Source organism: Ctenopharyngodon idella, chromosome 18, assembly GCF_019924925.1.
Source record: "Ctenopharyngodon idella isolate HZGC_01 chromosome 18, HZGC01, whole genome shotgun sequence".
Taxonomy (NCBI): Eukaryota; Metazoa; Chordata; class Actinopteri; order Cypriniformes; family Xenocyprididae; genus Ctenopharyngodon; species Ctenopharyngodon idella.
In genome coordinates, this window is record NC_067237.1 from 3,295,772 (window position 1) to 3,311,430 (window position 15,659).

The 15,659-nt window shown below is 35.0% G+C and overlaps 1 protein-coding gene across 1 annotated transcript in view; it reads left to right on the forward strand.

The window, feature by feature from the left end:
• gramd1bb (GRAM domain containing 1Bb) overlaps positions 1 to 15,659 on the forward strand; it is a 141,841-nt gene that overhangs the window by 51,724 nt on the left and 74,458 nt on the right. The window contains 1 exon segment of the mRNA XM_051870447.1: positions 14,017 to 14,106. Coding sequence (XP_051726407.1) covers positions 14,017 to 14,106 — 90 coding nt within the window.

The following is a 15,659-nucleotide window of genomic DNA, read 5'->3' on the forward strand; positions in this document are numbered from 1 at the left end:
CAATTTGTGTTATACTGTAAATTCCATTTTTCTGCGATTCTGTTTATGCATTGTGGAAATCATAGGGCTCTCATAAATGGGCCCTATGAAGGGCCCTTGTGGAAATCATAGGGCCCTCAATTTATTTTGCGGACGCACTGGCTGTGGGGCACGGACATGCAGTTCTGGAGTTATAAACATATACCTCTCAACTGGTGATTTATAGCAACAGTTACTCTTATTTTGGGATAGTTTGCAGAGATACACTGACAGATAAATGATACTTTGGACCAACTTTAATTTTTTAAAGCCAAATGTATTAGTTTTTCTAAAATTATATTTATGGTTTGGTTCAAACCTCATTTTTTGATTTAATATTAATAAAAACATTTCTTTTCGCAAAGACAAAAACATTCATGCAAAGTAAAAAGATTATTTATAATAAATACCACCATACACAATCTATATTTTTTTATTTATTTACTTAATATAGATCAATATATATATTTGACTTTTTTTTTTTTTTTGTGGTTTTATGGTTTAGGCTTGAATCTTGTTAAGTTGTTACAGAGAGAACTGTCGAAGTGAAAGTTTAACTTGCTGAATGCATTGAAGTTTTGGCCAGTGGCAGTTCTAGATCACCTTGTTGTGGTTTATTAATGATAATGACCAGCTCACAGTAGATTATCTTTCTTATCAAATGGCTGCTTACTTAAAAATGAGTTAATAAACCAAACAAACCATGATGCCTGCCCAAATGAGAAAGCAATGTCTGCGAGTCTAATATTGAGGCCCATGAGAAGCATTCAGGCAGGATTGAGTACTAGGTACAGCGAAGCAATCTTTAACAGTCTTTGATAGCATGCATCACTGACAGTGATATCTCAAATAGTGCGCAAATGGCATCAGCTGGGAAAAGGAGACACAGAGGACTTCACAGAGTCACTGCCTCGCTTGCTGCTTTGACAGTAATTTGCAGTAGGGGGTTGAAAAGCCACAAAAACTCATTCGACTGTGATATTAAGGACAGTATTTGTTTGTCACTGATGATTTGCATCATTTCGTATCAGGTTCCAGTCAGAGCTAAATAAATAAATATTGTAGGTTGACTTCTAAGCAGAAAGTATGTCCTTGAGCAATGCATTTTTATCCTGGGTTATCTGGCACTCAGTGCTGGTTGCTTTGAACAAAGTAGGGCTGCTAAACGGAAACTAATAAATGTTTCTTCAGAGGAGAGCCCATAATGTCATTTAGTGGTTCGAATTGAATTTTGTGGCTCATTTAAAACAATGAGAGAAAAAGTAAATTGAATTACGAAGTCTGTGTTGCCTGTGTGAAGGAGATGTCACTTTAAAGCTCATATGATTTCAAACCAGGTTTTCTTGAGTGTAGGAGAAAATGCGATAGAAGAGAGTCAGAGAAAGTGTGGGGTAGAGAGGTGATTTCAGTGCAGACAGCTCCGGGGATCATAATAGGAGCAGTTTCATTTTGGTGTGTCATGCGTACAATGTAGGTATGGTGTAACTTTAAAGGGGTCATGAACTGCATTGTTTTATTGTTTTAAAATGTTTCCTGGGGTGCACTTATAATGTTAGTATGCTTTTTACATCAAAAACTGTCATAATTTAGAAATAAAAGGCAATTTTCCTACCCTGATTTAGCACTCTTATTTGAACGCTCTGTTTGAAGGGGCGTGTCTGCTGTGAGACAGCAAAGCTTTTTGAAGAATACGAAAGTACGGTTTTGGTGGAAGCACTTGGAAGGTGATCTTTTGTTTATATAAAGCATATACATTTACATTTTTTTCGAAAATGACCGATCGTTTTGCTAGATAAGACCCTTATTCCTCGTCTGGTATCGTTTAAAGCCCTTTGAAGCTGCACTGAAACTGTAATTTTGACCTTCAACTGTTTGGAGACCAGTGAAGTCCACTATAAGGAGAATAATCCTGGAATGTTTTAATCAAAAACCTTAATTTCTTTTCAACTGAAGAAAGAAAGACATGAACATCTTGGATGACATGGGGGTGAGTAAATTATCAGGAAAAGTTTATATGAAAGTGAACTAATCCTTTAAAGAAGATGTGTGGTTAGTTTTATATTTTAGTTTCACCCACTCTGCAGCCAATAATGATTAGTTATTTTATTTAGTTTATGTGTTATGTACATTTGCTGTTTTGTGTTTGTACAAATCTCCTATAATGAACAAAGTTCAAGTCAAGACCACCAAACAAACCCTCATAGTTTTCATATTAACCAGATGATGTAAGATCAGATCATGTTAATATTGTAGAAACAGACTGGAAACACAAGACTCAGCATTGTGCTTACTGACCTTTAGACCGTAAAGCCAGAAGCAAACTACATCAAAAAGACCCTTATTCTCATACCAATCAAATGTTTTTGTTCATTAAAACTTTTTTTTTTTTTTTTTTTTTTTTATCACCTAACAATTGCCCTAGCAACTACCCAGAATGCTCTCGCCTTGCACTATTTGTGCTACAGACATGAATGATAGGTCAAATTGCATTGCTTCCTATGGTAAGGTGTTCTATTACTTTTCTGTTAGCAATATGGTCCTGCCATATTTCAGAATATTATAGTGATGGAGTTTTTTATTTTATTTTTTATATAAAGGGTTTGCTGTATAAAGGATACAGTATGGATAGATGACTGAAACATTCAGCTTTTGTCAGCACCCATTGTTAATACATCTGTTAGATGATTTGATAAATCAGTCTTCAGTTTTGAAGTAGTTTTTTAACAGAATCTGTGTTTGATATGGTAGTACTTTTGATGATAATATAAGTATCATCACTTTTTTCTGTTTTAAGTGACGGGACATAGACATGTGATTTGAAAGGGACTGAATGGCAGATGCACAGCTGTACAGTTATATAATACATGCTCATTTTTAATCTCTTCTCTCAATTATCAATAAAGCAAAATGAAAGATATTAATCATATAGGAGGTTTTAAGACTGATTGGATGGGATGAGTATATTTGTTGAATTGAGTGTTCCTGTAGCTCATCGCTGGTCCCAGGAAATGCATGAAGTGCTAAAATGTGTCCCTTAAATGCACTGCAGGCCTCTTCAGATAAAAGTGCCTGCCAAATGCACAATGGTAATGCAAATGCACTGAATCACACTTCATCATTGAATTACTGTATAGCAAAACACACACATTTTGCCCTTGAAATGATCTGAGAAAATCACACTTTTCCAACAAAGTGTTACATAAATAACAGTTCAAATAACAGGTCTATCTTGTTTATGTCAATTGTTTCTCTGTCCATATGGTGGGCTGCTGTTGGTATTACTCATAATTCTTATAATCAGCATTAAGTGTTCATGTGTTTTATCTGCTCTCATGCATTTGAACTAACAGCATTTTTATTTTTGTACATTAGTGCATGCGTCATTTCTCTCATCAGGTTTCACTGTGAAGCTACAGGTCTGCATATTTTGCACAGCCTGCTAAGTTTGACACAGGATGTCATTGCATTGCTCCGTCAATGACAGATTTTATTGCATCAGCATTTTTTTTTCTTTTTTTTTCTTTTTTTCTGCATTTTCAGCCATAGCAATTAAATGGGACCAATTATGCCCCTTTTTAAAGTCTTGATTTTGTTTTCGGGCTCTACTAGAATAGGTTTTCATGCTTGAATGCTCAAAAAACTAATTATTTTCCTCATATTTGACATTGTTGCGGCACTTCTTTTCCCAGTCTGTCAGTAACACTCTGTTTAGTTCCTGTCTCTATGAAGCCCCTCCTTCTGAAAATCACAAAGTGCTCTGATTGGTTGGCTGGACCAGTGTGTTGTGATTGATCAAATGCTTCTAATGCAACTCAACCAGGCCCCGCCGCCTTTTTTGCGTATGCATTGGGCGGGAATTATTTAAATGAGGATTATTGTGACGTGTTCGTTCCCGGAAGAAAACTCAAGACTACAATGGAGGCGTTTCAGGGAGTTCAAACATTGCTTACTAGTGATGTCACAATAGAACAATAGAGTTAGAAAGAGTGAATATGACTGAAGAGAGCCATCTCTGGGAGGTCTACCTGCATGCCTTAAAGTAAGAATCTCTTAAAGTAGCGTTATGATAACCTTAATTGGCCTAAGTAATGATTTTGAGTAATTTTAATTAGCCTGACATCGCTGACTTGTTTTGACTTAGCGTTATTTCCACTGAATCTAATGTTAGCTAGCGTACTTTTTATTCCAAATACTTGTATAACACTACTTTACATTACCATTTTGCCAAGGAATACATCTTTAGTTGAGCTCTACTATACTATACTGTCATAGTAACCACAATGTAATTAAACAGTTTGCTTTTACACACACAAGGTGTTCTGTGCAATTTCATAATGAAATTAACACCCGCCAAATGCAGGTAAAAATCAACTGTGACCACTAGCCAATTTGGCTGTTTTTGTTTCACAAATTATGTTCACTCCATTTGCTGCCGAAGTTTATGTAATCTGTGCAGATTTAGCGCATATACTCAACTTGACAATGAGTCAATATGAATATTAAATATAGCCTTCAACACAGCCGTCACTAAGCAACAAATAAAGGTGCACTGGTTTGTTTGCTTTGCAGGGAATAGCGCAGACACAAGAAATATGATAATGTGGGGTAACTAACCCAGTGTAAAAAGGAAAGAACCACCTAGCAACGAAGAAGCAGATGCTGGCCTATTCTATCTTTTTTTACTTTTTATGAGACCACAGGTTTGTTTTGTTTGAGGTGGTGTTTGATTTTCTTTGAATTTATTTGTCCACCTAAAATGCCTGTCTTTTTTTTAATAATATTAAAAGCAGCATAAATCTGTCTGGTGTCTATAAGCAGCACAATATATTTTACTATGAGTAAAAAATACTCTTATTTTTGCTTAGCTATATTGAAAACTGTTTGTGTTAACTACAGTTAAAAACAAAAATGTAAATTAATCACAACTATTTATTAAGATTAACTTTTTACAGCCCTTGTTTTTATCTAAAAAGATAAATGATGAAAAGAGAACAGGGTGTAAATGTAAAATATGTGCTGACAATATTGATGGAGCAAGTTAATGTAGATAAGTGAAAATATGCGCAGAATTGAAAACAGTATTTATGGAGATAAATTGTAGCCTGTGTCTTACAGGGCAAACGTTTGATGCCAAGTTATAATTTTCTGATCCAGGTAGGCTACAGGTTTCCAGTGTATAGGTATAATCGTTTAAGATATTTTTATACCTATTTCAGTTAAAATGTTACATGTTCATGTAATATGGATATTTTCAAGAAATAAAATATTTATTGATGTTGTGGATGCATGGCTAACTAATAGATCTGTATAATGTTTTACCTTGTTTTTACACAAATTGTTTTGCTATAATTTATTTTCAAATTTAGTTATATTTACATATTTGTATATTTACAGTAGGCATAATGGGTTGGGGAATAAAACATTGCGTATGGGTATACACCATGAGTCCAAGTCAATTTTCTCTTTGTGGACAGTAAAGTGTATTTCATTCATTCACCTGACTCACACGTGTGCATTCCAAATGCCACTGGCTCATGTAATAGTAATATAGATCTTAGTAGTATTTTAAGTGATGTAACAGATTCTATAAACAACTATAAAATAATATTTTTGGCATCAGGGAAAACTGGTAGTGTCTATGCACACACTCGCTAGATCGGAAATCCTACGTGGCGGCCATATGAAACTAGTCCATATACTGTTACACATGCGTTTTCTTTCTCTACTGTTTACGTTCACTTAAAGGGATAGTTCACCCAAAAATGAAAATTACCCCATGATTTACTCATCCTCAAGCCATCCTAGGTGTAAATGGCACTCTCTCAGACATATACAATCGGAGTTATATTAATTAATTTCCTGGCTATAAAAATATTAATTTCCTGACGCGATGTAGGAGTATCGTAAGCTCTTGCTGTTCAAACAAATAGGGCTGGGCAACAAACTCAAGCTCCTCTTCTCTTATATCGAAATCCTCTGACATTTCTCTTTAAAAATTCTCATTTTACACTTCTAAAGGGGCTTTCGCACCGGGTAGTTCTAGGAACTAACCACCAGGGTGGTTCCCCAAGAACTAATAGTTCCCCTAGGGTCGTTTTCCTGGTTGCATTCGCACTGCCAGTAGGAACTCTGAAGTGATGTAAGCCGCGCTTGTTTCTGTAATTTTTTTTTTGACGGCGGGGCGTACCTTTATTTTGAGAACGCCAGAGCCTGAGCACACAGTGCTCACATTCTCCGTCTTCATTAGTTTATGATTTGTTTAACAACCTGTCTAATATCTATGTTATTAGATAGAACTATTATACAAAGAAAGAAGACATTACCGTTTTCTGTGTGGTTGATGTCCAAAGTCACTAGCTGAAATACAATCACGTTTTGCTTCGTCCCCTCAAAGTTGCGTAGGATTTTCTCCTTAACTCGAGAGGTCCACCTATCATTGTTTTTCATGTTCATAGAGTTAGTTTGTGGAGTAAATATATAGGCTATAAACTGTGTGTGTACACGGCTTTTTTTTTTAAATGACGGGTGCTGGTGTTTTGCTTGCGTTCGGCCAATCAACGTATACTTGCGTCACTGGTAGTTCCTTTAGTGCTGGTTTAGACCCTACTCTGAAGTAGGAGCTAATTTAGTTCCCCCAAAAGGAGTTCCTAGAACTAAAATCGTTCCTAGTTCCTGCGGTGCGAACGCAGCAAAATGCGGGTACTTCCGGCAATAGTTCTAGGAACTATGAAAAGGTTCCTCCAGTGCGAAAGCCCCTTAATTCGTGACCGGTGTTTTGTTTTGCTCTCTCCTCTGTGCTTCCACGTTCATCAATATGTCATGCGTCGGGTCAGAGTTCACTCTTTCACCATAAATCGATGAGTACGGCCGTCTGTCAGAAGCTAGTTCTTTTAGTTTTTAAAATTTTGAATATGGATATTTTTTTTACACAAACGCATCGCTTCACTTCAGAAGGCCTTCATTAACCCCCTGCAATAAGCAGTGAAAAAGAACTCAGTTTGGTACTTGCGACTCGCAAGTTGTTTGTGTGTGCGCTTAGGGTGTTAGCACGAAACCTGTGGGAATGAGTAAAATTATGCCGAAATTCAGGTGTGTGTGTGTGTGTGTCAACTCGCTGTAAGACAGAAGAGAGAAAGAGAAAGCACATTTAGGTATCAGTGTATCGATACTGTGGGAAATGAGTATTGGAAACCTTTCAGATATTTGATTATTAATGCATATCGAAAAATCTGTATTTTTGACAACACTACTGCGCACTGATATGGAGAATAACTCCCTTTGCAATGACTTTGTGCTCTACAACTTTGCAGACCTTTTTCATGTTCAAACAACAACATTACACACTAAAGAAAGTTGAAAATGTAAAAAAGCATAATTCCTCTTCAAGCAATTAAGAATTTAAGAATTCCTCTTTAAGCTTTCCTCTTTATTCCTCTCAAACAGTCCCAAAATATCTAAATCAGAAGCGTCATGTGTCAAGATCTCTATTCTTTTGCTTTTCAAAACAGAGAATGTGGTGAATCTGTTATGTAGCTTAATGTTGAACACAGAAGGCAGATTAATAGTTAAACAGTTTGCCTTGTATATTGACACTTTCCTCTGTGAAGTGTCAGCAGTACTTAAAGAAACTCAGAAGCTGCCGTGATCCCAAATAAGACGCAATTATTGTCCATCAAGCAGAAAGGTGGGAATGAAAGCTGAATTTTTGGTATTTGAAGTATTCTGAAATTTTGTTTGTTAGTGACCAAGGCTTGATGTTTAGTAGTTCAGATAATTTTGCTCATGCAGCATGCAAAACCTAGCCTTTTAAATTGAGATTCTGCGACATTTATTATTTGTGGTCGCTGATAGAGAATCTGCACTTGATTTAGTTTACAGCCAATACCTGTGCAGTACTAAATGTATTCCTAATCACATCTCACTTTCTTTCCTCATCTTTGTGTAGATATTCTATAATATCTGAGAGTCTCGGTTCAATAAGGTCTCTTATCTGGGCTTGTGTATGCGAGGTCTCGTCTCGTAGGGTTTTCTCGTGCTGCTGAGATGTATCCAGACCTTTCACAGTCTGCCTTGCTCTGATAAGAGCTTCTAGTGCTATTTTAAGACATGGGGAAGTGTGCACCTTCCAGCTGAGAGACTCTGTCCATGTTGTTAATATTTCAGATTTTAGAGTTATTTTTCCTCAGCTGGAGGGGATTACAGTAGGTGTAAAATTGTTTGCATAATGCAAGGTTAAAGTCTCTGGGAAAGCCCTAAACTGCTTTGTCTACTTGTTTATCAATTATTTGATTGGATGATTTGGATGATGGAGTATGAACTCATATTTATTTTGAAAGTTTGGGATTGGTAATATTTTGTTTAATGTTTTGAAAGAAAACTTATGCTTGTCAAGCCTGCATCTATGTTAAAAATACAATAAAAACAGTAATATTGTAAAATATTTTTATAAATTAAAATAACTGTTTTCTATATGAATATATATTAAAATGTAATTTATTCCTGTGATCAAAGCTGAATTTTCAGCATCATCACTCCAGTCTTCAGTCACATGATCCTTCAGAAATCATTCTAATATGATGATTTACTGCTCAAGAAACATTTATTATTATTATCAATGTTGAAAACAGTTATGCTGATTTTATATATATATATATATATATATATATATATATATATTTATATATATATATATATATATATATATTTTTTTTTTTTTTTTTTTTTTTTTTTTTTTTCCAGGATTCTTTGATTAATAAAAAAAATCAAAAGAACAGCATTAATTTGAGAAATATTTTATAACGTTATAAATGTTTTTACTGTCACTTTTGATCAGTGTAATGAGTCCTTGCTGAATAAAAGCATTATTGACTCCAATATGAATTCATACTTCATAATATTTAGTGATTATATGTATTTATATAACTCTTTATATCTCTATAAATTAATTAAAACATTTTTTTATTAATCTAAAACCCTACAGTTGATCATGTGATTGGGCGAGCTTGTTTAGACGACTTGTGCATATTTTTAGGAGATTGCAGCCTCGCTTTGGCAAGTCTTTAAATGAGGGCTTTGTGATTAAGAAAGAAGCTTAAATCTGTTCCCAGGTTTGATTTAACTACACTAATTCAGCAGTGCTGATAGAGGAAGCTGTGATGGAGAGATGGCTTCCACTCAACAGGAAAGCTCATTGTTCTGTTATCAGAAAAATTCACTGCCTTGGCAATTTCACTTTCAGTTGAAGTAACATTCATCCATCATCATCATTACTGGGTAAGGGTTAGTGAGTTAGGGTTATGTGCTTTTTTATATGCTCTTTTCCTAAATGTATCCATTTTCTATTAAAGCATGTAACCGGCAAAGTTTAAAACTCTTGTTTTTGCACAGTGGTTGATTGACAGGTGAGTAGACGATCTGTGATCTTGCCCAGGACACAAATGGAAAGATTGGTGTTTACACTACGAATGCCAAATATAGTCTGCTCACTTATGCTTCTGACTGGCAAATCCAATCCAATCACAAACATTTTGGACCACTTGATTCAAGAGCTTTTCATTGACATAGTGCCTCTTCACTGTCCGATTTTTACTACGGCTACAGGCTTATGGCATAACAACACTCGTCATTCAATTCTAGCCAGAACTGACAATTTTCATCGTCTAGTTTTTAATTTTTTAGCTTTGAGGATGACATGATGAAACTGAATAGGTGACATACTGATTTACAGAATGATTGACAATTAAATCACAAGTCTTACAGTACAGCAATTTATAGTGCCTCACACACCAAAAGCATTTGTATGTGTATAAAAAATGTATAAATCTTGCACACTTTTCAAACTTGCATCCTTACAAAATTATATTAGGTCAATCAACCTTTCTCAAGCTTACAAAACATGAGAATTTAACCCTTATGCGCTGTTCATTTGGGGTGTACACTCGTGCTGTTTGGGGCCTGCAGAGACCCCGGGCAACAAAATGTAATTTTGTAACAAAATAACTGTTTTTTTGTTTTGTTTGTTTGTTTTTTTAAAATGTAATTTTACTCAGTGTATTAATGTTTTTACTCCACATTTGTACAGGTTTTGGAGGATTTATGATATTTTTAAAATTTATATAAATAAACTAAAGATATTTTTTTAATTAGGTTTTTATACAAAAACAGCTTTTTATGTAAAATTCACTTTATAAAAGACCCACATTTCTAACTTTCATTCATGGGGATAGCATGAATAATTTGACATGGTTTAGTGTAAGATTTTTGCCCATCTTTTGGAAAATGCAGTTTTAACAGTATAAAATTGTCACTTTAACCAGTAGATGGCTGCAGAGCTCCACTATTTGCTATTTGAAAGAGCTACTCTGAAAGAGATCTTTTCACAAGTTTTTCCAGTTGGATTCATATCTACATATTGTGAAATAACAATTATAACAATAAAAATTACTTTTTGTCAAAGTTTAGCATTTTTTGTACTGAAAAAAAAATCAATAAGTTAATCAAAGTTTTTCAATAATGTTACATTATGATTAGAATCAAACCTGATGTTACAAAGAGAAAAGTTAGAGTCTTTAGAGTTTATTATTTATTTCAAACCTCTGTTTTTCATTTAATTCTTCAAATTTAATCTACACTTTAGTTACTAAATAAACAGAACAAAAATGAACAGAAATGAACAGTTATATTACATATTGAGTACAAGTACACGACATGAACATCAAAATGCAATGAACTGAACAGCAATAACAAACGAGCAAATAAAGCACATTCTGTGTGTGCGCGCGCGCGTGAGCATGATTATTTTTGCTGCGTTGTTTCTGATTTTGAGGATGAATTTTGTCAATTTTCTAAGCGGGGTCTCCAGTGACCCCGAACAGCGTGAGTGTGATTTATTTATTTTTTTCACGCTAACATAAAAACAGATATCATTCCAATTAATTTTTTTTTATTTGTAGATCTAGAAAGTGTTGACAAGCGTACAAAGTCTCATGCCATTTGGACGAAGAGAACATTTCTTTTAATTTCAGCAAACATCATTTGGGGTCAAAAAGACGCCGAACGGCGCCTAAGGGTTAAAAACAACTTATTAAAAATAATAACAGCTGATAATACTAACAAAGGCCACACATCCAACTACACAGCCAATATAGAATTCAAATACTTGTTACAATTAATCAAAAGCACACAAACAAAGAGAATTTGAATTAGTGTTATTGTTCATTTGGGTGTACAATTATGTTTTATGTATTATTTGTAACATGTATTTGAACTTCTTATTAATTCAAAATCATGTTCAATTATTCTTAAATTTGATGATACAGTTGCATGTTTTGTAAGCCTGAGAATTGATGAAAACTTTGCTAAGCTAATAAAAGGATGCAAGTTTAAGAATTGTACAGGATTTATCAATTTTTTCGAGTATATAGTGTATGTATAAAACATATATTCATCATCAGACTACCTAAAATTTCAAACGGGCTGAATTTTGCTCTTGGGCCGCCAGTTGAACGAGCAGCGGGTTCCTAGTCTGACGTCAGTCTGAGCCGTTCGCCTGAAAGCACTGGGGTTTTGTTTCAGCAGCAGTTAAAACAAACACAAAGCGTCAGACAGGCAACTGTCATGAATGATTCAGGAGCGTTCTAGGCCATGTTGTTGAGCTTCAATTCACTCTAGTTAGCGGGGAAGTTATACGCAAGGGCCCATTCTGAGAACAGTCTGGACCCTCAGGCATGTGTGCATAAACTCACACTCCGGCAGAGGCTAAATCAGCAGTGTTTAAAGCAAACGAGGAGCCCACACGGGTCAAGTGCTGTCAGAACAACTGACCATAAATGAGAGATTTGCCTGCATAGTTTGAATTGCAGATATGAGCTTTCCTGTCGGTGTGCATAGCCCATAGTCACCACAGGCAAATACCTGCACGCACCTGAGCGTATCGCACAACAACAAATCCCTGGAGCTAATGGAATGAGGAGATCCACCATGCTGAATGGGATTTTTGTGTGTGTGTGTGTGTGTGTGTGTGTGTGTGCTTCATACTGGAGCAACTGCTGCAAATTCCATCACAATATCCATATGTTATACATTTAAGTTTTTCCTTTAGTAGTAATTTTATCCAAGTTAAAATTAAAGTACCCCTGTTATGTTTTTTCAGCTTTTACCTTTCATGTAGTGTGTAATGTAGGTGTTTGTGAATGTAAAAGGTCTGCAAAGTTTCAAAAATTAAAGTAAAGTTAAAGTAAAGTAAATGGAGTTATTGTCTCATAAAGGAAAGAAGTGATTCTGAACCGCCTGAAACGAGTCGTCAATAGTTCCAGTCTTACTTCCTGCTTGAGTCTATGTAGGTTTGTAACAAATTTGCATAATGCCAGCCTATGGTCTTCATTGGCTGCCTGCGAACAACATCTACCCACCCTCAAACACTGTAGGTATATTTGAGACTGGAAGAGTTTGGTTCGTGTTGTCAGCATGTCAAGAAGAGCCATTGTCACTGTTCATATCACTCTGTCTATCAATTGCTGAAGAAGATCTGGAGCTGAAATTCAGATATGGCAATGTGCGTTTGGTTTCTGATAAGTGCTGTAAGTAGTCGACCAATCACAACAGACTGGGCCGTCTGACCAATCAGAGCAGAGCAGGCTCTCGGAAAGAAGGGGTTTAGAGATACCAAATCCTTGATCAAACCATTTCAGACACTGAAAAGAGCCGATGCTGCAATGCATATTATGATTAAGGTGATTTTTGACCTTGGTTGCATGTAAACCTATTGTAGGAGACTCCAATACAAAACTAAGAACCTTTAAAATAGCAGAATAGGGGAACTTTAAGGATTCACTAAGGATGCATTAGTTATGTCTGAAAGAGAAACCATTACTTTAAAACCTGATAACTGAAACACTGACAAAAAAAAAATTATGTGAAATGATACTGGTTTAATTACATTTAATGCAAATGGGTCATGTGAAGTGGTCTGTTTTATTTCAAATCAAAGGAGAGGGAACAATATTAATGTAGGCAAATAATGACTGAAGAACTGGTGAGCTGAAAGCACGGATAATGAGGATGAACAATTATTACAAATATTCACTTGACATATTTAATCTAACTAGCTTGAAATTGAAATGAAATGCCCCTTATTCTAGTGTGTAAGTAGTTTCAGAAGCCCTAATAAAGCATAATAAAGGCTGTGAAGCACTGCTAGTGTTTTTCAGTAGTCAGCACTTGTTAAACGCCACATGAAACTGTTCATTTATTTCTATTTCTCAATGGTGTCTGAGTGTGACTGCTCCCTCTTGTGGTGAAATCATAGGGATACATTTTTCATAGAGAAAATGCCACATGCAAATGACCATTACTCAAAGTCATGTTACATTTTATAGCAATTTCATAGCACATATTCCAAATTATTATAATTTTTATTTTAAATTTTAGTCATGAAAACTTATTTATTTATATTCAGCAAGGACACATTTACTTGATCAAAAGTGACAGTAAAGACATTTATAATGTTCATGTATATATATTAACATTATATTATATTAATAACATTTATATTACATTAATAACATTATTATAAATATATATGTCAAATAAATGCTGTTCTTTTAAACTTTCTATTCATCAAAGAATCCCGACAAAAAAATGCATCATGGTTTCCACAAAAATATTAAGCAGCAACATGATATTAAGACATGTTTCTTGAGCAGCAAATCAGCATATTAGAATGATTTCTGAAGGATCATGTGACACTGAAGACTGGAGTAATGATGCTGAAAATTCAGCTTTGATCACAGGAATAAATTACACTTTAAAATATATTAAATGAGGAAACTGTTATTTTAAATTGTAATAATATTTCACAATTTATTTGTCAAATAAATGTAGCCTTGGTAAGCATAAGAGATTTCTTTCAAACACAACATTTAGACAGTAGTTTAGTTACACGTGTTTCATGTTGTAACGGCAGGTTGATTGACATGCATCAATATGACTCTTTTCCAGCAGTCAGCAGAGTAGTCAACAAAGCAGCCAGCAGAGTAGCCATGACGACGATTCCAGCCGCTTCCTGACTCCCTCCATCCGTGAGGACAGGTACATACACCGTGTGTCTGTGTCTGTACATATCAGAAACATTAATAATTAAGGTCAGTTTTAATAAATGAATTGATTTGTGCAGAGGTGCTCAGCCAATCAGAACTCCCAAGAGCTCAGGGACAAAGAGGAATCGTTACATAATGCTTTCACTGATGTTCATCTCAGCGGCTTTAACAAGCATGAAAGGCATAAAAATGGATTAAAAGCTTGATCTGATGATGATAATAAAAGCAAAGTTTCACTCATTGTTAGTTCATAATTCCTAATGCATTAACTAATGTTAGAAAAAATCGAAACCTTATTGTAAAGGGTTACCCAATCATTCCCTTAAAAAATGAAAAAACAACATCAAAAAAACACTTGTTTTGATAATAATGTTAATAATGTAATCAAAATATGTTTTGATTATTTTATGTAAAGATGCTTTTGCCTTTTAAAGGATTAGTTCACTTCAGAATTAAAATTTCTTGATAATTTACTCACCCCCATGTCATCTAAGATGTTTACGTCTTTCTTTCTTCAGTCAAAAAGAAATTTTTGAGGAAAACATTCCAGGATTTTTCTCCATATAGTAGACTTCACTGGGATCAACGGGTTGAAGGTCCAAATGTCAGTTTCAGTGCAGCTTCAAAGAGCTCTACATGATCCCAAACAAGGAATAAGAGTCTTATCTAGAGAAACAATTGCTCATTTTCTAAAAAAAAAAAAAAAAAAAAATTACATACTTTTTAACCACAGATGCTCATCTTGCACTGCTCTATGATGTGCCGCACATTACGTAATCACGTTGGAAAGGTCACGTGTGACGTAGGCAGAAGTACCGATCCATTGTCTACAAAGCGAATGTGCAAAGACTAAGTCAAACGTCCTTTACAAAAAAAGATAAAACAACGATGTCGAACGATTTTTAAGTTGGAGGAGAAAATGAGATGGAGTTTTTCGCCCTACCGCGGTACTTCCTCTTACATCATGTGTGATTACATAATGCGTGGCGCATCACAGAGCAGTGCATGACGAGCATTTGTGGTTAAAAAGTATATACATTTTTATTTTTTAAGAAAATGACCAATCGTTTCCCTAGATAAGACCCTTATTCCTCGTTTGGGATCATGTAGAGCTCTTTGAAGCTGCACTGAAACTGCAGTTTGGACCTTCAACCCGTTGAACCCCGTTGAAAGTCTACTATATGGAGAAAAATCCTGGAATGTTTTCCTCAAGAACCTAAATTTCTTTTCGACTGAAGAAAGAAAGACATAAACATCTTGGATGACATGGGGGTGAGTAAATTATCAGGAAATTTTCATTCAGAAGTGAACCTTTAAAGTGTGGCTTTAGTGTCCAACTACTTTTTGGGGACACTTTTGTCCCTTTGTCAAGATTAAATGTAAAGAAATACACTACACAGCTTTTTTACCTGAACACATTTTAAAACACTAGGAATCATACACTTGCCAACTTTGTAAATGGTTATAGAGAAAAGCTGGGCATCACACACTGAATGATTGAGGGTCACACACTAACAAACTTTCAAGAAGTTCCGAATACAACAA